This window comes from Panthera pardus, unplaced genomic scaffold (assembly GCF_024362965.1).
Source record: "Panthera pardus isolate Hobbes unplaced genomic scaffold, ASM2436296v1 HiC_scaffold_10, whole genome shotgun sequence".
Classification (NCBI taxonomy): domain Eukaryota; kingdom Metazoa; phylum Chordata; class Mammalia; order Carnivora; family Felidae; genus Panthera; species Panthera pardus.
The window spans coordinates 30,815,642-30,837,914 of NW_026526655.1; the positions used below are offsets into that span (position 1 = coordinate 30,815,642).

The following is a 22,273-nucleotide window of genomic DNA, read 5'->3' on the forward strand; positions in this document are numbered from 1 at the left end:
CATTGCATACCTATCAAGTTCTTGTAAAAAGTAGAATGGTATTATTATTTTAAGAAATAGGCGTTTCGGTCTTTCTTCTTTTTTTTTTTTTCGAGAATAAGATTTGTTTACTTATTTATTTGTTTGAGAGACGGTGTGAGTGAGTGAGGGGCAGAGAGAGAAGGAAACAGATTCCCACGAGGGGCAGAAAGAGAGAGAGAGAATCCCATGCTAATAGCATGGAGCCCAAAGTGGGCGGGGCCTGAACTCACCTGAAGTGAGATTGTGACCTGAGCTGAAGTCAGATGCTTAACCGACTGAGACACCCAGGCTCCCCACAGTCTTTATTTCTTTCCACACTTAAGCAACCAGTGCCCACAGGCCCTCCTACCCACAACCACTTATACCGCCTGCCCCCAACTCCCGGTGCCATCAAACATACAAATACTGACAGAGTATGGTACAGAGAATATAGACAATGAGTTGTTTTGGTCAGAAACAAGAGAAGCTGGTGGTCATTACTAAGGAATATTAATTAGTATTTGTTCCCTTGTTCCGGAACCCCACTGCAACGCCAACATACATTTAAAAAAATGGGCACCAGCACTGCATACTCTTAATTCTTGGCTATGAGAACCTATTCCCATAACATTTTCACATGCAGAAAAATGACTTCTTGGGGGAGAATATTTTATTTTGTTTTTTTCATTTGCTTCTATTACTGAGTCCTCACTGAAATCTCTCACAGATGTTTAGGTTTAAGGAAGACTGCAGACACAAAGCTGGTTAATTAATAAGCTGAACTAACAGTCTGTGAAAAGAGCCATTAAATACCAGTTTAACTGACCCATATCCCAAGCAAAACAAACCCATCTATCGATGATCCAGACAACCAGGCGGGAAGGCTTGGGATATTCCGAAGTTTACTATTCCTGTGGCTGACAGGGACATGTGCAGGCTGCCTTCAAGGAAGCTCACACATAAGATGCATTTGAAAATGGATGTCCTGGGGTCATTCAAAGGCGACTGACCAGACATTCTACCTACTACCTACAGTTCTGATCACTAAGAGCTCAGTGATGATTTTAAGTACTCCAGGGATCAACACAGTAAATAAAACAATGGAAAAAAAATGCTTACTGAGCAAAGGTTTTGTCTACGAGGTCCACGTGGTTGATTTTTACGATACATTCATTTTCATGAAATAGTCCCTCCCGCTTGGACCTGCTATTTTCTTCAATGCCGCGGATGAAGAGTCCTAGAATCCTAAACGCAAAATTGAGGTTGAAATAGAATTACTGAGTAATAATATGCTAATTATTTCTCCGCTTGCAACTATTCAGAAGTATCGATTTCTCTTTGTGAAAGAAATTACCCTTTATATTCAGGCAACCGTTTGTCACTTAAATCCTTAGAAAAAAAAAAAAATCCACTGAAAAGAGAAAGCCCTTCAAGACAGATGCACATCAACAGTGACCCGGAGTACAATGGTCCACCACTCCATTGCCATGTTTGCGGTATTCTTAGAAAAGACCCCTACAGCTCAGTGGAGTTGAGGATACTGAGGCCTCTGGCTTGGAGAAGGCTGACTGTAATGGGTTAGTGCTGAGACAACCTGAGGCGTAATAGTGGGAGAGGATTAGGCATTCACCGCACTTTTGCGCAGCCTTACTACCTGTTCCAGTAATTTGCATTTTAAGAAGAAAGCAGACACCTAAGCACAGGTCATCGTGCTCAGTTTAAAAGGCGGTTCAGTCCCATTTGTTAGTGCCCCTGAAACAAGTACGTGTGGAGCATTTCCCATGCTCAGGATGGAGGAATAGGAGACACGGCTACAGGACCAGGACAATGAGTCAGTATGAGCTTGGCACACAGTAGAAATTAAAAGCAAAAACCAAAAACCTACAGACATCCAGAAGTCCAGTCTTCATAGGAGGATCTGGGGGGAGAATGGGATGTAAACTGGTTCAGAAGAATGAGTAGGATTTAGGTAGGGGGAGAAAGGGATACACCTGGTGGCAGGATGAAGGCTGTGTGTTTATGTGGGGAGCCAACACTGGATGGGGAGGCCAGAGCCACACAGAGGGGCCTCGGACACTAGTTGATGGACTCAATCGAATGAGGCTGGAAATAGCAGTAGAGTCACCGCTCACTGCTTCTGAGGGAGACGGTGACATGATGGGGCAGGGCTTTGGGAAGACTTGTCTGAAACTGCAACCAGTAAGCGTTGGGATTCAGAGAAGAGAGCCGGAGGCTAATGGTGCTTTGTGGCTGTGGCTCAGAGTCAGGAGGGAAGGGGTTGAAAAAATGTCAATTACAGGAGAAAGAAAATGATAGCAATCAAGAATTAGATTGTGTGTGTGTATATGTGACTCTTACATTTTGGTAGTATCTAAACCCAAAACTAAGACATCAAACTTGTGTATGTTTCAGCTATTTCTCATGCGACCTAGCTTCCTCCTGGGGCATGTCAGGGTCCTAGCTGTGTTCCCAGAATAAGACAGAGAGATACGTTTTCCAAGAGGAATCTGCTGGGCATGGAGAAACAGCCATCTCCTTGTCCCTCGTCCTCTTGTCTTTCTGCTTTGTCATTCTTTCTTTCTTTTTTTTTTTTTTTTTTTGTATACAGGCCTTGTATGTTATCACACAGCCCCTTTGTATTAAATCTCAGATCTGAATAAACTATGAGAACATTTTGTACGTGGATAACAGGGGCATCCATGGAGGAAGGGCAATCTCTAATGAAAGTGGAGGAGAAAACCATCTTCCCGTTTAGAGCAGCCTCACAGTGAGCCCTTTGCCCCCAGGACCCAGTTCATTTAATGAGCTCGTGTCATCTGAAGATGGCAAGGGGTGGCACATGCGGTGGTATTTAGGTTTCTACTCCAGTGGATGCAGGAGACAGTCACGCCACCTATAGTAGGGAAGGCTCAGGGTCATGGGCACAAGTGTACAGGGGGTGTTTTATACACTGCATTCCTGGTTCTATGTTAGTAAATTCACAATATACTGTGTGGAAGAGAAAAGGGGCCAAAGCTACTATTTGATAAAGGATCTGAGATTCAAATTAATATTTTTAAGAAACTAATCCTACCTTAATCTCATAACATAATATTAAAAAATGACCTAGTCGACATGCAAAAGAAGAAGAAGAAGAAATAGAACAAAATAGTGTTTCTTCCTAAATGCAACAACTCTGTAATAGTTCACATTTTGGATTTTTGTTTTGGTGGATTCACAATAACATGATCCATTAGGAGGCTCACATGTGGTTATAAACTCGTTTATGTAAGCGATATTTTTTTAACAAGCATTCAAGTCTTCCTTTAATTTAATTCAGTACATCATCAGTCATGTAATGTTACTCCCTAGGATTTAATTTCACATTTTGGGAGATGAATTAATTCTTTCAGGCCACTGGGTTGCAATTTAGCTGGCATATTACAGCTGGAGTATGCGATGTGAACCTCGCTGATCCAAATAACCTAACTTTCCATGAAAAATTTATTGACAGGATAAGCTCAACTGTAAAACCCATGTGTCAGAGGTAATTTTGGTAAAATGTAAAACTGACTGATTTTATTAGTTTGGTTCCTGGCAACAAACCACTCCTGCCTTCTCTTTTCCACAGAAGGGATGGATTCCCTCCAGTTTGATTTCATCCAGACCAGTGTGAGAAGGCTTAGAAAAGAATCTCTCACTATCCTCTTTGCCCCAAAGTTGTGGACTGTGGTCTTCGTGTCCTCTGGGACCAAGGCTCTGGGGACTTAAAGACCAATGCTGGGGAGGAGCCAGTTAATTTGCATTCGTGAGCAGTGCTAAAGGAGGCTGAAATCCACTGCCCCACAGAACAAGAGGGGGGGACAATTGCTTCTTTTTCTTCTAATAATCGTTTAGAAGCTAACCCACCCCACACTCCTTGACCTCTTCTGCTTTTCTCACCGTATCACGGGCCTTGACCACTCTACGAGCTTTGCAATTTTATCCAAACGTGTCCTATCCTTACATTATGTGTTGATCCTCACCCACCCGTTCCTTCTTCTCTGTCGTATTTAGCTGTCTTTACTAGGAAACTAAGGTATACTATGCTATCTTTACTGCAAAACAATTAGATTTCATGCTTTTAATTCTAAAACAAAACTACATTATTTTTTCTCTTAAGCCAATGAAATGAAAGTGCTTTTTACTTTGCAAGAACTCAGTTTTGTGTATATTTGTTTTGTTTCTTACTGTGCAAGCCAAGGGGCCTCCATACAAGTGGCATTCAACACCCTAAGCTATGGTACCTAATGAATCCATTGAGGCCTTATCTAGTACAGCCACCATTGTATTGCACTCAGGGTTTCCTATTCAACAACAGGTATGGCAGTGTTTTTCTAAAAGAAAAACTATATATATATATATATATATATATGGAGAAATTGGAAGCAAAGTCAATTACAGTAGTCTTAGTAAATAATTAAATGTAAATTCTAATTTAAAATAATGACACAAGCCAATAAAAGGAAGGAAATTAAGCACTAAGTATACCACTATGACCTTAACTCACCCACCCACCCCCCCCCCCAGCCCCCGTGCTCACACACTGAAACCATATGGCATTATGAAGTCAGACACTTGTATGACACGCTCTGTACTCAGTTGCATCTAAACACATGGGTTGAGTTAAGTGTGCTGTTTCAGCCTGTACTCATTACTTCTTAACTTTTATTGGCTCATGTCTCCACTTCCATATTATTTTTTATGTTTTTTAATTAAATTTCCTTTCTATAATACTAATGGATAGCAAAAAAAAAAAAAAATATACAACTATTTCACCAAGTTACTAAACAGTTGACCATGAACTTATAAAAGTTCACTTGTGAACCAGGCTTTTTCGTTTTAGCCATAATATTAATAATACTGATAATTTACACATTCATATGTTGTGTGTTTTACAAGGAGTTTTCATAGTTTTAATGTCATTTAATCCTCATAACCTTTATGTGAAGTAGGTATTCACAAGAGGCAAGCTTAGAGGACTTGCTCAAAGTTATGAAAGAGAGAACACTGAGATTCAAATCCAATTGTTCTGAATCCAAGTGTAACACTCTTTCTATTCTTCAAGGCTTATGCAAGAAATCAGAACCAGGAAGGAGAAGGGAAGAAATCAATACATTTTAGTGTGTTTTCTCATTTGATGTAAAAGAGGGTGATTTCTGGTCTATAGGGTCAACCTGTTTTCCGAACTATTGAAAATGACGTATGGTGACTGTCACATCGTACATTTCTTCATGTTTTGGAAATTGGGATGGTCTTGTGTTCTATTCCAGCTTCATTAAGCTAAAGGGCCTGGTAATTTAACCACTCTGGCATTTCACAAAGCTCTATCAGTATACTTCTGCCAAAAGCCATTAGAATTTCTCATGACAACTGGATAAATACTCTTCCTGTCTATCAAAAACAACCTCAGCTTGTCCTGTGCCATAACCCATAACATTTATAAACACACTTATTAACACATACAGGAAATGAAACAATAAGAGCCACTAGCTTTTCAGTTCATTTCTTTTTAGAGAACACTCATTCCAGCAAGAGCTTGGCATCAGATGTTATTTGCAAAAAAAGGTGATGACTTTGCAATTACAGGTAGCAGATGGCTACCTGCTGAAAATGATGCCAACCAAAATATCATGACTAAATCTGCTTTTCCTGCTATGTGGCAGACTGAACTGAATAAATATTCAGAATCAGTAAATGAATACTATATAACCTTTGGGAAAATTTTTGCTCTAGAAAGAGCAATGGAGTGAGGGGGTATGGATCTGGATTTTGTGTGACTTTGAAAAAATTCAACTGACTTTTCTGGACTTTGCTTTGCTACGCTAAAATAAGACATTCTGCCTTTTCAGTGAAGCATTTGATATAAGAAAAATTAATTTAGCAAATTAATTAAAATCATATCATGAGTGAGAAACTGATTTTCTTTTAAGAAAAGCCCTTTCTTTTAACATAGCCCTTGTCAATATCAATCTGTGCTAAAGGCAGTCATCTTATTGAACAATGACATAATATCTGATACTAGTTTTGTAAAGTTGTTAAAAGAATAGTAATATTAACTCTCAGACACATACTTTAATTTCCATCAGTAAAACAAGTTTTATATTCAGTTAGGTGGACATGAATTTCAAGAAATGCTGACATCTAAATTCTCATTTGCCACTATGGATTTAACAATATAATTTCAAAAGGATGTGGTATACTATTTTTAAATGATTACAGTATAATTTCAAAAGGATGTGGTATACTATTTTTAAATGATTACATTTTATTTTAGAAAAAAACTAGCCCAATGGCATTTTACTTATACTTAAAATCATGAAAACACATAGCTTCTGATACAGCTACTTATAAAGCTAGAATATTTATTATCCTAAGTTCTATATACCTGAGCAGTATCAGGAAATATCAGTTTGGATTACTATACTCACTTTTGAATTGTATTTAGGAACATGAAAAAAATTCAGTGGCAATATTTGCCTAAAAATACGTTAAAATCTTTTCCAAGCATTCTGTTTACTACATGTCACTGATATGCAGAAACTGTTATAGATATTATTTATTTTCCATTGTATCCTATAAGGAAATGACTTTGTTTCCAACACGTAAGTGGCCAACAGACATTATATATTGAGGTATCTATCTGAATAACAGAGATATACACTTAATCCTCTTCTGAAATGTGTCTGGGAAAATGAGCTGAAGTCAAGTTTTTCATTAGCATGAGCTTCTGATATAAAGAAAACATCTTACCTTCCACTCAGAGATGAAAAGAAAGGCACTACATGTATTCCCAAGGGGCCTCCTTCCCCAGAAATCTCCACTGTTCTTGTCATATCACTGGGGCAGGGAAAAAAAAAAAAAGAAGCATATTATAAAAAAAAAACACAACTACTGTAAATTCAACAGCAGAGAGGAAATCAAAGGAGTATATGATTTGCTGGTATTTTCACGAGATACAGGAAATAAAAATGTTTAAGACTATCTGATTTCTATTTTTTTTCCCCAGAAGAGAAACAAATGGAAATAACGACCCACAAAAATAACTTCCTATTTAAGTTAATCTGCATAAATCAACATATTTAAAAGGATGTACACAAAAATGAAATTTCTCCCCATTGAGACACACTTGAAATTACTCTACAGATGATAAAATACATGGAATTAAGCCTATCTATGCTTAAGCATAAAGTAGGCTCTTCTCTCCAGAACAGGAAAATTGAAATAAAATATGTATTTATCAGAAAAAGCACAGAATTACATTTTACAACAGTGAAGCCACAGTTGGTAATACATACGGGCATGTTCAGAGCATTATAAATCAAAACTTACACTTGCCTTTCAGTAAGGCATCAGTTGTATTCAATGGAACAACTCTAAATTTTCACCTCCTACTTTTTTCAGAGGTAGAAAAAGAAGTTGTAAAGCCTGGGGAAAATGTATTATAGAAAGAAATAGAAAGCCTGACCCGCCTAACCTACTCCAGATTAAGGAGAGGATGAGCTAGAAACATTAATGGATTGTGTGTATGACTGAAATACACAAGACATTGGGAAACTTTGAGCAATAAAGAGCGGAACTAACAAGTTTTTATGAAGATGAAAAATAATAACCGTGAACAATTATTGGCTCCTTTAATCCCACAGACAGAAAATAAAATTGCCAGAGGAAAAATGATAAAGTTGAAGCAAACATCCCTGTTACGGAAATTGTAAGCAGGTCTCTATTGTTTCCTATTTACATGAAAATGACCTGAAACTGGATGTCAAATTAAGAGCTACAGCTGTTACAAATGCTTTTCTGTTCCAAATTGAAAATGGTGAAATTTTGGCTCCTTGCTAGAAAGTTGAGAACAGCATAAGAAAGTAAAATGCCTGATGAATTCACTCTGCATTTAGTGCTCTCTGAATTATCAGCAATCTAAAATAAATACATTAAATATATTCTCATCAGTGGACTAGGCTTATTTTTAATGTGTTTCTATTGCAAACTTATTATCATTAGGAACTGTAAAAAAGAGCATGTCAGTTTCTAGCATTTGTGGAATATGATGGAATTTCAATCTGATAATAAGTTTCAAATGAGTTTTGCTCAGATATTGCTGATATATTTAAAACTTGTTCAGTCAAGCAGGTTATATCAGAGGCCTCGAGAAAAAGTTAAAAATAAAACAAATCTTAGAGTGATAATATCATGGGATAAAATAGATTCTTCTTGATACTTTCAGTGTGAGAATACAGATATTATATGGATACACATATATATGAAATACTATATGTAGGTATACATTATATGCTCTGAATATAAAATATCTACTGGGAAGAGAAAGTTGTATAGCTTTTAATGGACCACAAAGCAACAATTTTTATGTAATAACCGATTTATAGTTCATTCGTAGCTATCTGAGGAAGAGTAAACCCAAAGTATTAACACTCTAGGGTAATGGTACTGTTCTAAAGACTTTTAGAAACAAAGACAAAAATCTCATTTAACCATTAAAACTTTTCTTATCTCTACCTTTACTATGTATTTGTATAGTTTTGCACTTAGAACATAACACAAATCTTTCCTAACAAATGTATTAAATATCCATGTGCTAATAGACAGCACTCATATGTATTATATCGAGGCTTTTGGAATGTAAGTGTTTAGTATAGAGTTCAAAATTTCAGCTTAATAATTTCTAGGATGGCTTTATGATTTTTCTTATCTATTTTGCAAACATTTCTTTACCTAGCTCAAAACCCCTCCTGTAAAACATAATAAATATTACGTATTATGCTGATACCTACTCCTTAGGAACTAACAATCCTCTATTTTTACACTCACTTAATAAAGTTAATCTTATAATTTGTTAAAGCAATCAATCTTGTTTCAAAACACTACAACCATTTTGGAGATGCAGTTTAAAGGTTCATTTATACTTTATAAGTTTCTCGTTTTCGATATCTCAGAATAAGCCCATGCTATCTATATACACAAGAGTCACAATAATTTGGCAAGAAGGATATGTGACAAATGTTAAACTACTATCGTAAAAATATTATCCCAGGAAAAAAAAAGCATAAAAGACTTTTGGTTTTGTAGACTGTAATATTCAGGAAGTTATAGAGAATTAAATATTATTTAATATTTCAAGTCATTATAAGTTTTATACGTACCATGTTTTGCCATGCTCTTCATAAAATGCTATCCATTATTCCAAGATGGAAAGAAAAGCTTTTGAAAAAGGAAGCCTGACAGATGAGTCCATATATTTTTATTTATTTTAAAAGTGCAGAACAAAACTATTGTGTTATATGTACCTGCTGGAGTTCTGCAGAATTCTCTGTATATGCACCTTTCATGAAAGATAAACACAGCAACTAGGGCTAGACACAATTATTTGAATTTTAATCTCAGAAAGTGAGATTTTACTACGACGTGGAAATATGCTATTAATGCCATTTGTTTAGGCAAAGCACAGAGTAGGGTTCAGGGACCAGCAAGCAGAAAGCGTATACATTAATTTACGTTTTGGAGGCAGATTGAGAACGGAAAATTTAGAGAACGAGGTGGAGAGGATATTCTAGCAGTGGAAAGAAAAAGGAACTGGCAGCTTCTTGTGAAAAACAGATTCAAAATGAAACGGGGGTAAAGGGTAAAAAATTACACCGAGAAAAGCTAAAAGTTGCGCTCGGATCTAAACAGCTAACTTTATACAACTTTCTAAAGACATACTAAAACCAAAGCGGACAGTCACAGAACATTCAAGCCAATAGTATTAATCAAGCTAAATGTTCTAAGATCCAACCACCGCAGTGATTCAAGTAATTGCTGGGAACCTGTTATTAGCTAAGATGTTAGGACAAAAGTCTGGGTGAAGGTACAGAATAAGAGGTCAAAAGTGAGCCTGTCATGAGCAGCTACCCTGCAGGAACTCAGTGGCAAGTGCTCTATGTCGTTCCATCCAGAAGAAACACATGAAGCTTGAGGAAAGAATACAAGAGCTGCAGACAGGTCCAATTCCTCACACGAGGCAAACGGGCAGCATTTTTAACATTGAGATTATTCAACTCAGTCACAGGCCACTCACTTAGGGTCAGGGAGAGACAGGACTGAGTGTAGGTAGTGGGGGATATCTTGCTTTGGAGGGAAATCATGACTAACTTATGAAAGTAGAGAGAGAAAGTGTATCTTAGTGGAGGCTTTGAGCCAGATGTCTGAGTAAATCATTTAAACTGAGACCAAAAGTATTAGTTTCCTCATTTGGACTATAAGGAAATAAAGATAAATTCCTAATAGAATGGTTGGTTTAAGAAAAATTAGAGAACATAACATATACATCATATACACAGTACCTGGCATATACAAAAGGTTCAGTAAGTATCAGCTTTTAGGATGATTATTAAAACTTTTTGAGGGAATAAGTTTATGGGTTAAAAGGAAATTATCTCAAACTTTCCATTTTTTTCTCAACTGATTTCTTCAGTGAGACTTTTATTTTTAAAGTTTATCTATTTTGAGAAAGAAAGAGAGAGAATAATGCTTGTGTACAGGCAGAGGAGGGGCAGAGAGAGAGAATCCCAAGCAGGCCCTGCATTGTCAGCATGAAGCCTGACACTTGATCCCATGAACCCTGAGATCATGACCTGAGCTGACATTAAGAATCGGGCACTTAACCCCCTGAGCCACCCAGGTGCCCCCTCAGTGAGACTTTGAAATATTCTTAAAAAAAAAAATTAATGTTTATTTATTTTTGAGAGAGACAGAGAGAGACAGAGTGTGAGCGGGGTAGGGGCAGAGGAAGAGGGAGACACAGAATCCGAAGCAGGCTCCAGGCTCCGAGCTTCCAGCACAGAGCTGGACCTGGGGCTCAAACTCACAAACTGCGAGATCATGACCTGAGCCCAAGTCGGATACTTAACCGACTGAGCCACCCAGGTGCCCCGACTTTGAAAATATTCTTAAGTACTGAAGGAGTGAGGAACACATTTCCTTCATGATGACTGGTGCCATAGACAAGATGATGGGCAATAAATGGGTAGAAGGTATTAGCCGGTGTTCTTTAGGCACTAAAGCACAGGTCTGCCATACAGAACAGTATTAGAGATGAAGTGAAGACAGCAAGACCTCCCAGAAGAGTTTGTTGGTGGCATGGAAGTCTGCTTGGTCATGATGTCTTGTTGGTGAAAACATACTGAGCAAATCACTTATTTTGTTGTTGATGGTGGTGGGATTCATTTAATATACCTGAATTCAATGTATATATTTATTGAGTAGTAGTTCCAATGAGGATGTTCTGCAGGGAAAACACAGAGGCCAATGTCTGAGGAGTTCATAACCTAGGAGTAGGTTAAGACAGGTAATAAAGAATAATAAAAGCAATGGAATAGTAGTAGTAATTGTAGTGTATTCTCAATGATTATAAGCTATTATGTGCTAACTGCCTTCTGGCATGATAACATGTACTCCTATCAAATGTATAAACATACCGGTTCCATTATACAGAGAAGTAAACTGATACCTAGAAAGGTAAAGTAATTGCCCAACATTACATCATGTATACAAGGTAGAGTCAGGCTTCAAACTGGAATTTATTGTATTCTATAGAGCAGGCATTTTTAACTACGTGCATGTGAGTTTCAAAGCAGAGGCACTTTCCAATGAGGCTCGGAGAAAATTAGTACAACATCAGGCAGAGAAGCGAGATCACAAAAATCTTCCTGAAGGAGGTACATTTTAGATGGGACTACGAAGGGCAAAAAGTTCTCCCATCAGAAAAAGTAGGTGAGGGGACGGAGAGGGCACGCAGATGAGAGAACACCATCTATGCAGAAAGAGTGAACCAGAATGGTTTGTGGGCACACAGACTGGTTGTGATATTAAAAGAAAAAGGCTAGTGAGCAAAGAGAAAGGAAGGAAAAGATGGGGGAGGTATTGAGAAGAGAAGGTTGAACCATCAGCTTGAGATCAAATCTCAAAGGGATAGGTCAAATTTCACACTGAAAAAAAAAAGCACATTTGGTTTTACAGAAAATGGAGCCAGTAAAGGTATTGGTACTAAGAAGTGGTGTGATAAATGCTGTGGTTTAGAAATATTCATCTGGCAATGATACATGGGATCAATTAGAAAAGAGAAAGACAAGATAGAGATTGGTCCTTGAGACAGGAACTAGTAAATCACTACAATAATCTGAGAGATAGCAGGGTTTGAATAATAATTACAGGAATAAAGGATGGACACCCGGGGATAGTTCAAGGGTTTGTTGTTGTTGTAGTTACTCTTTTTGACACAGACTCTCCCAATAATTTGCCAAATGAATGGCTATCAGAGGCAAAAAATAAAACCTGATGGCCATTTTAAGCCTGGAAAAAAAAGGTAAGTCTGGAGGAGGCTAACTTGGAGATGTGTCAAGGAATAGGTTGAGATCGGGAATGAGGTAGAATTTAGAAATGAGGCGAAGGCTTTTGGCACATATTGCTTGCTATTAAAAACAAACAAACAAACAAACAAACAAACAAACAAACCAAACACCCAACAGAAACCTCTTGTTCCATCATGTTAAGATCAAGATAAATTGAGTAGCGCTTCATAAGACATACATATTGTAAGACTATTTGGAGAACTCCTTCTAACAGTTAAATTTCTTTAAATAAATGTGTTAGTAATGGGTGAGCAGTTAATAGGTATGCTTATGATGTATGCAGCAATGTGTTCTAACCATTCACTGAACAAATATGCTGCTATCATGTTCCAAGACCTGTACGAAGTGTCAGGAATCCCTTGGAGGATTCCCAATTTTATATGGGAGAATGACACTTAAACTGTAGTATGTGTGCTAACCATAACTGCAGTAGCAATTAGTATTTATCCAGCCTTTCATTTAACATTGTGCTAAGTGCAACTCCCTGTGCTAAATCTCATTTAATCTTCAAAATAACCTATATGATCATGTTACCCATTTTCCATATTAAAAAAAAATCAAAAGGTTAAATAATTAGCCCAAAGTCACATAGGCAGTGTTCAAACTCAGGATTTAATGAAATCCAAAGGTTCAGGAATGAAGGAATGGTTTGATGAATGCTGTGTTTTAAGAAATTTTATCTAGTAGTGATAGAGGAGATCCATTAAGATAAAGAGAGATTGATATTCAAGAGAAGAGATAGTAGGTTGTTACAACAGTCTGAAAGGGAAAGAAGGTTTGAGCAGTGACTCTTGGAATTAAAACACAGGAATAGGTTCAAAACATTTGAGATGGACTCTGGAAATAATTTACTGGCTTCTATGTCACCTACGTTGAAGTGAGGCCAAAGTACTCTCCTTGGGCCAAGCTCTGTGGGATATCATGTTCTCCTTGCCCCAGGAGAATGCTGACCATGGAACGCAGCCAAAAGCGACTTCCTAATTCCTCTTCATTTGTTTCTTCATCATCCCATAGCAGCTGGAACCTATGTCCTCTCCTAAAATTATAATCTCCAAGCTTTCAGCTGCTAGCTGTGCATTCCATGCTATTAAGATCCCTCTCATTCTCCCTCTATCCTACCCAAGAGCCGGCAAGTGCTGAGAGTTTCCACTTACTCTACTTTCTGAACTTGACCCTGATTTCAGCTCATTTCTCCAAACTGGCACTCACCACATTGTTTCTCACCAGGAAATAAAACACCAAAGAATACGGGAAGATGTTCATAGCAGGTAACACTGCAGTCTAACTTGGAGACAAGAGTGGTGGGGGTAGACTGGGTCTCTAGAAGTTACTTAATTGCTCTAAATTGCAATTTATTAGCCTACTAAATGTGATAAGACTTTTGCAAAAATGCTGTTTTGATAATCAAATTATACGTATGCATACATACATTTTAATTAAAGATTTTTTTCTTAATTCCTATACTCTATTCCTCTCAATTCTTTGTACCTGGAGGAAGTTTAGCTACTTTGTTCCTCTAGGCATAAATCAAACAACTGTTCACTCAACAGCATCTATCTACCTAACGTTTAGCCAAGATGTTAGCAAACTTTACCAAGAGCTAACATTGAAAAAAATGAAATTAAAGGCAAATAGAAGAAGAGTATTACATTCATTATGTCCACCTCCAAAAACAATCTTATCAAACTTCTCAAAAGACAGTGCCCAGGAGATTTCATATACCAAAATTTTAATGTTGTGCATCTCAGTAATCAAAGAAATATAATCTAAACAGGACTACTATGTCACGTGGCTATAAATTGTAAGCCTCAGGAAAGTCTGCACAGTATTTCAGTGTGATAAAGGATGATCACATATTTTTTTTTAAAAAGCTAATTCCATGTAAAATGCCTGGCAACTATTAGTAACTGCACTGAATGAAAAGAATAGGTTGAGTACATGAATGACTGTCAACCTCAGAAGCATCACCTCTGAGCGCTGAAGCCAATAATCTATTGAACATGGAATTACTTTCCCGGTACAAAATGTGAAGCAACTTAGAAAAAATGACGGTAAGAATGGTGGTTGTGGTGGTGATGATCAGCACCCCCCCCCTCATAACAGAGACGATGGTGACAATGGTAACAGTAACAGTGGGAGCCAACAGCAGCCAATACCCCTAGGGCTTACTCTGGCCCAGGCACTGTTCAAAGTGTTTTACGTACACTAAGTCATTTCATCTTCATACCAACCCTCTCAAGAAGGTTTTAATATTATTTCTGTTTACAGACTGGAAACTAAGGCAAAGGGAGATGAGTAACTCGCCTAAGCTCATAGAACTGCTAAGCAGCGAAACTGGGAGCCGAACCCATGCAGTAGCAAAGGCAGAACTAGAGATCAGTGCAGAACAATGTCAGTGTCGGGTAAGTGCGAGAGCAAAGGACTTCATATAATGAGTTACTTACATTAAAAACATGAAAGATCCTGGGTGACGGACGGGATTCATTTCACATACATTGAGTAAAATATTGCAAGATGGTGAAAACACAATGCAAACTAATATTCAAGGAGCTAACGTCCCTGTAAAACATTCAACCAGAATGAACTCTGAAAATTCACTTTAAACTGGTGTTCAAAGGGGAAAAAAGCAATTAAGAAATCCAGGTTGCAGACGAGTTGAAAGACGTGGAGGCTCATTCATATATGTTTGTCAGGAGGCTCTCATATCATAAAAGGAAATAAAAGAATGACTAATTAATTTTAGAATTGGGAAGGTTTCACTCCACTATGCTACTTATCTTCATCTTCCCTATAAAATAAAAAAAAAACAACAACTACAGATTGTGAAAGAAACAAACATCAACCTGAAATAACTAAAATACTCTGATTCACGTCAATACCTCAATGCGTCCTTGGTTTTCGGCGATGCCAGGAGTTCTGTCTGCACACCATTCATAACTTCTCCATCTTCTAAGTTCTGTGTGGAATCCTGTAGTCAAACAAACCCATGAGCATGTGGATGCTATGCATTTAGAACTGAAAATTTGAATAAAATGTCTCAATGTGAGGTAGCAAATGGTTTTCCTCTAGATATATACAGTATGCTCCAATTTCTTTGAAGACTGGAAACAGGTGTTAATCTTTTCAGGGCTTTCAATGTTCTTTTCTCTCCCATTTGGTTTCTGAAATACTCAAACGGGCCATTTACACAAGCCAATATGTTAAGAGCTGTGGAATACATCATTTAGCTTCCTGCTACTCAACCATAAGCTTTTGGGACTGAGTGTTTTACATCAGCAAGGAAAAGGGGGTACCAAAGGGAAGGTGCCACTGACAGGTGGTGATGTATTGGCTTTAATGTACTGTACTTGCCTGCACCCCCTGGTGACACTAAAAATATAAAGAAAGCAAAATCCGTGGAAAAAAAAGTTGCCTGGAAAGGTCACTTCGGTCAAAAGTGTAACAGGACTGTGGCAGGAAAAGAAATCCGGAGTTCTTATTTTGTCATAAGACTTTCACTCTGAGAATGATCTTCAGCAGAGAGAAACTAAAATTAACCACTTCGTTTCTAAAATGGTAAGCACTCTTCCACTACAGAAAGGGAAAAGGGTCAGGGAAGTAGAGTCCTCCAAGATAGTGGTGAAGTTGAGTTGGCTGTCACATAGGGAGAATGGATTCCAAAAAGCAAGTTGATTTAGAATCTCACTTGGAAGGCATTAGATTTCTGTGAGGCTTCTGAGCTGTACTTTAACAGAGCGGTTCTGCAGATACACCACTCTTTAGAAGCAAAGTCACAGCGTTCTTCACGGACTCAGGTTTCGCCAAAACAACAAACCACACGGAGAAAGAAAGACCGGTTGTCAACAACCACACCTGTAAACAGAACATTCATGGATCTGACAGCATCATTTCAACAACAAGGAAAGACAATATATCAGGTCAGAGGTTGGGCATAAAGGAATTAGGTTCATATCTTGAAGAAAACAAGATGTGGAGCCACAACTCCAGCAGCATGTCATTGTGAAATGAGTAAAATGTATTTCACTTTTATTTATTTATTTATTTATTTATCTATCTATTTATTTATTTATTTTTGTTTTATTATTTTTTAAATTTATTAATTTTTGAGACAGAGAGACACAGAGCATGAACGGGGGAGGGTCAAAGAGAGAGGGAGACACAGAATCTGAAACAGGCTCCAGGCTCTGAGCTGTCAGCACAGAGCCCGACGCGGGGCTCGAACTCACGGACCGTGAAATCATGACCTGAGGTGAAGTTGGATGCTTAACCGACTGAGCCACCCAGTTGCCCCCGTATTTTACTTTTAGACTGAGTAGCAACATCTCACATTGGCTTGCGGGTTTTGTGGAGGACTTGGTCTACACTAGATTTCTCTTTTTCTTTCTTTCTTTTTTTTTTTTTTTTTAATTTGTTTTCTCTTTTCCACAGGGATAAAGAAAGGGAAGAAAATCTAAAAGGCTAAAGAACACTTTTTAGTTTAGGGCACCAAATCTTAAAAGATGAATGTCTTTGAAAGCTTTCAAACATTCATATTATTATGAAGGGCTTGAGAGATGCTTACAGAGAAAAGAGACAGGGGCTGGGCAGGTTACAAAAATACTTACGTAGACAATTTAACAAAATATTTGAACTTGCGACTATTGCACATGTCAGAACACTTGATGGCTGCATTTGTCAAAACCATACTTTCCTACCTGACCCTCTTACACAAGATGAAGTGCTATGAAGGGTAAGGACACGTCTAGTCCTCTGCCAAGTACACAACACACAGAGCTCATTTAGTGAATGTTAACCAACGCATGAGGTAGAATGGCATTGTATTAGTTTCCAAATGCTGTGTAATAAATTACTCCCAAATTAAATGGATTAAAAATAACAACAACAATTCTCTCTCATAGTTTCTGGAAATCAACTATTTAGAAGTGGCTTCGATAGGGGAGTTCTGGGGCAGAATCGCTCATGAGGTTGCAACATTTTAAGATGTCAACAGGAATGCAGCCTCAAGCACTGAGAGGCTTCACTGGGGCTTTAAGACCTACTATTTTTTTTTCTTATAGAAGGCACATTATGATATAATTCACATAACCCTTTTATTAAAGGTTATTTAAGTTATTTAAAGGTTAAAGTGTATTTATTTAAGGGTTATTAAATTAACCCTTTTAAAAAGTACAGTCTATTTTAGCTTATCCACAGAATTTTGCAATCATCACCACTATCTAATTTTAAAACAATTTCAAAACCCCAAGGAGAAACTGCATACCCATGAGCCATCACTCCTCATTCTGCCTACCCCCACTCCTGGAAATCATTAATTTAATTTCTGTCTCGAAGAATTTATGTCTTATGAACATTTTACACAGACAGAATCATAAGATATGTGGCTTTTATCACTGAATATGAGGTTCTCAAAGTTCATTCATATTGTAGCATGTGTCAATATTTCACTGAATTTTATGGCTAAATAATATTCCATTGTATCAATATACCACGTTTTGTTTACCCATTCATCACTCGATGGGCATTTGGGTTATTTCCACTTTTATTGATTATAAATAATTTTGCTATGAACATTTGAAATAATGTTCACTTGTGAAATAATGTGGCTAAGAACCACAAGTTCTTGTGTGCATATGTGTTTTCATTTCTCTTTGATATATACGTAGGGGTAGAATTCCCGAGTCATATGGTAACTCTGTTAAACATTTTGAGGAACTGCTATACTATTTCCAAAGTGTTGCACAATTTTACATCCCTATTGGCAATAGATGAGGATTCCAATTTCTCTCAGTCCTCGCCTTTTTGCACTTTTTATTTTTCTTTCTTAAATTTGAGCTATCGTAGTGTGTGTGAAGTGGTTTTTATTTTGCACGTCCCCAGTGGCTAATGATTTGCATTTCTCTACAATGACCAATGATGCTGAGCATCTTCCCATGTGATTATTGGACATCTGTACCTTTTCTTTGAAGAAATATCTAAATATTTATCCTTTTATTACTGAATTTTAAGCGTTCTTTAAATATTCTGTACACAGATTCCTTAGATACATGATTTGCCGATATTTCTTCCCATTCTGTGGGAGACATTTCTTGAAATTTCTCAATGTGCCCTTTGAAGCACAAAAGTTTTTAATTTTAATGAAGTTCAAGTTATCTTTTCTTTTTTCCTATTGTCGCTAGTGCTTTTTGGCATTGTATCAAAGAAACATTGCCTACTACAAGGTCACAAAGATTCATTCCTATATATTCTTCTAAGAGTTTTTTTTTTAATGTTTGTTTATTTTTGAGAGGGAGAGAGAGAGGGGGAGAGAGTGAGCACACACGTGTGTAGGGAGGATCAGAGAGACAGTCTTAAGCAGGTCCAACAGAGTCAGAGCAGAGTCCAATGCGGGGCTGGATCTTACGAACTGTGAGATCATGACCTGAGCCAAAATCAAGAGTTAGACGCTTAACTAAATGAGCCACCCAGGAGACCCTCTTCTAAGAGTTTTATAATGTTAGCTGTTGTATTTGGGCATATAACTATTTTGAGTTAATTTCTGTACGCAGTGTGAGGTAGGGGTCCAACCTCAGTCCTTGCATATTTAGCTGTGACTGCACCATCGGTTCAAAACACTATTCTTTCGCCATTGAGTTGTCTTAACATCCTTATCAGAACCCAACTGAGCACAACTGTAAAAGGGTTCATTTCTGTACTCTCAGTCATATTCCATTGATCTATACTTGTGTTATAGTCTTGATTATCTGTTGTATATGAAGTTTTGAAATCAGGAAGTGGGAGTCCTCCGTATTTGTTCTTTTCCAACTTTGTTTTGGCTATTCCGAGTCCCATGCATATTCATACAAATTTTAGATTCAGAACATCAAGTTCTGCAAGAAAAAAAAAAGCTAGCTAGATTTTGGGAAGAATCACATTGAATCTGTAGATCAATTTAGAGAGCATTAGCATCTTAATATAAATAAAGGCTTTTTCATCCATGAATGGTTAACAGTGGCTATTAACGAAAATAAATATTCTCTTTGGCTCTGTAATTCTTCATAGATATATAGCTTCGGAATGTCAAAGAAAAAATTGGGATATATGTTATAAAATTTTAACTATCTTTGCCTCTTTGTTCTCTATTTCAGGTGAAATTTTCTTATTTATCCCTTGCTAAGGTAAGAAAATAACACACTTTCTGGTTCAAATCAACATGCTACAAGTTAAAATACCTTTTTTTTTTCTAGTTCTAGTTAGATGGTAAGTAAAGGTTCTATTTATGTCAACAACATACTTAATGCTCTGAGTATCTGGAAATGTCAATTAGAATCTGAAAGCAATATTGGGCCAATTGCAATGTGATAATCTGCTCAAGGGTAATTCTGAACTGACTGTAGTTTTACAGCAATCGTGTCAATAACTACAGCCTTAAAAAGGCACACACACACACGTTCACAGACTTCTATGTCTAAGGCAAGAGTTCTATTTTAAAAGTAGCATCAAAAACTTTTTGCTTTTCCACAGCTATCAAAAAAGGACAGTTACTATAGTTTATCGTCTCACTAACGGGCAGTGTTTGTCACTTGCCAAAATCATTTCTATATACTGCAATAACAGAATCCTTTGATATTCTCTAGAGACGGGGCAGGCGGACAGAGGCTCGGGGCTTCCTGCAAGGACACAAAGCCAATTCCAAATTGACTTCAACAACAGTGTAGGCATGCAGTGCTTCAAGACTTATAGACAACAGCAGCTTATTTTTTGACAGGGTCCAAGAGATCACCTTTTTCCAGAAATTGCAAAATATCTGACGAGCGATAATTTAAGAGCGCTTGGGCTTTTCCTTCACTAAACTGCATGGTGAAAAGTCACGAAATCACACATATCTAAAAATGAATTTTTTTCCCCTCATAGCTTATTTAAATAACCTTGAGAAAAATCTGTAGAATTTGACTTTTAAATTGGGAAGTAAAGGGGCAAAAATAGTCTGATTATGAAGAGTGAGGGGTATAAACACCTGGTGCTGAACAGCCACTAGATTTAACTTTAGACTTGAGAAATATTAATTATGTGATTTCAGATCCCCAAACTTGCCTCTAGAAATAGTCAATGGTTGGAGAAGCTCTATACTTAATTAATAAAATTATTTTCTTAATGTTAACTTAAAAAGAGAGATGTGCTCCACTGCATAGAATACAAGGGTATAAAGCAACTTCAAAATTGTTTTCGTCTCCTCCTTTTACCCACATTACAATTCTTTGCTCTCTAATAAAGTTCAGCAGGAGGTTGTGTCTGGCTGACCAGGCAGAGGCCTTGAAAGAAGCTTGTCCTTTATCTCTTTGATCAGAGCAGGCAACATATCCTATGTGGCTCTCACAACAGACAAGTTTAATTACTACAATTTTTAAAAAGTGAACATTTTTAGCAACACTTTCAGGATCACGGGAGCATTTCTGACAGCCAGAATGAGTTGGATTTAAACATCACTGCACTATTTTTAGCCTGAAAATCAACACTTACATAAATATTCCCAAACCAATTAGCAGCAGCTGGAAAGTAAAGGTGTTTACATTTAGTTAGCACTACGCTAACAACTGCAAGGGCTCACAGGCTGCATGAAAGGGAGGCCCAGCACCGGGCAGGGTCCTCCTCCCCAGGGCAAGCATGGTGTTGGCACCAGGCTATCATTTCATATCTCAGTTGGCAGAAGTCACCGATTTCATGCAGGAGAATGTTTTCGTGATGGAGCCTCATGAAGTTATACATCCCCAAATAGACTGAACACCCTTGATAAAACTTTTCGGGAAGAAAACGCTACCCAAATTCTCATTGCTTTTCCCTGGCTGACCACAGCTCTACAACAATACTAAAAACAGTTTTACAGCTCAGTTTTTCATGTCTCAGCTGAGAACAAAAATAGATGTGCCGTTATCGACGGATGCCTTTGACATATAGGTGAAAATACACAGCCTTGATGTCTTCCCCCCACTCAATGCACCTTCGCCACATTTGAAACCACTTGCCCACAAAATTTTAACTGCAATTGAGTTATGTTTCAAAGCTCAGGTGCATATTATAACAATATTTGCATTCTCAAAAGCCAACTGTAAGTTTCTTTTGAAATCGCACATGAATTGTAGAATGAGAGTAATAGAAAAATTATACAGAGAAGATTTGAACGTCAGGTTACGTGCCTGATGCTCATACATAAACATAATGTAAATGGTAAAATTAAAATTCTGGGCATAATTTCAGAATATTTGTTTTTACATTTTAGAACAAGAATATCTCTGCTAAGTAAAAACAAGTTGTATTTGAGAAGCACACATATGAAATGATCATGCATTTTGGTAGTCAAGTGCTGTTATTCAAGCCTGACCTAATATACACTCTTCATGCCTTGGGCAATGCCTCACCTTGGGAAATCTCTCAGTTGGCTGCACAGATACTACCTCAAACTGTTTCACTTCTAGCAATTTCACCATGCCCATAATTGACTTTATATGCATTTTTTCATATTTTTATTTACATATATTATATATTAAATTCTATATCCATATGTCTAGAAATTGGCAAGAATTTCAAATCAGAGATGTTGAAATGCTGTTTCAAGTTTCCTAAGAATGAGAACAATTTATTTTATTTTTAACAGTGATCCTCAAACTTTGGCATGCATTAGAATCACCAGGAGCCTTGTGAAAACAGATTATTGGGGCCCATCTGAGGTTCTGATGTCATAGGTTAGGGTAAGCCCTGTGAGTCTGAATTTCTAACAAGTTCCTGATGCTTCTAGTCAAGGAAACACACTTTGAGAAACACTGCCATATAGCGACTAGTGCAGATCTTCAGAAATCCTTGATGATATTAATTAA

The 22,273-nt window shown here is 37.4% G+C and overlaps 1 protein-coding gene across 4 annotated transcripts in view; it reads right to left on the bottom strand.

Annotated features, from left to right (window-relative positions):
* PARD3B (par-3 family cell polarity regulator beta) overlaps positions 1-22,273 on the bottom strand; it is a 1,011,329-nt gene that overhangs the window by 452,847 nt on the left and 536,209 nt on the right. For 3 of the 4 annotated variants that reach the window (XM_019446282.2, XM_019446284.2, XM_019446283.2), the window contains exons 5-7: positions 15,305-15,393; positions 6,772-6,858; positions 1,120-1,245 (exon numbers count right to left, since the gene is read on the bottom strand). In XM_019446282.2, the coding sequence (XP_019301827.2) occupies positions 1,120-1,245; positions 6,772-6,858; positions 15,305-15,393 (302 nt within the window). The remainder of the gene's footprint in view (positions 1-1,119; positions 1,246-6,771; positions 6,859-15,304; positions 15,394-22,273) is intronic. The other variant, XM_019446285.2, reaches the window with a different exon arrangement.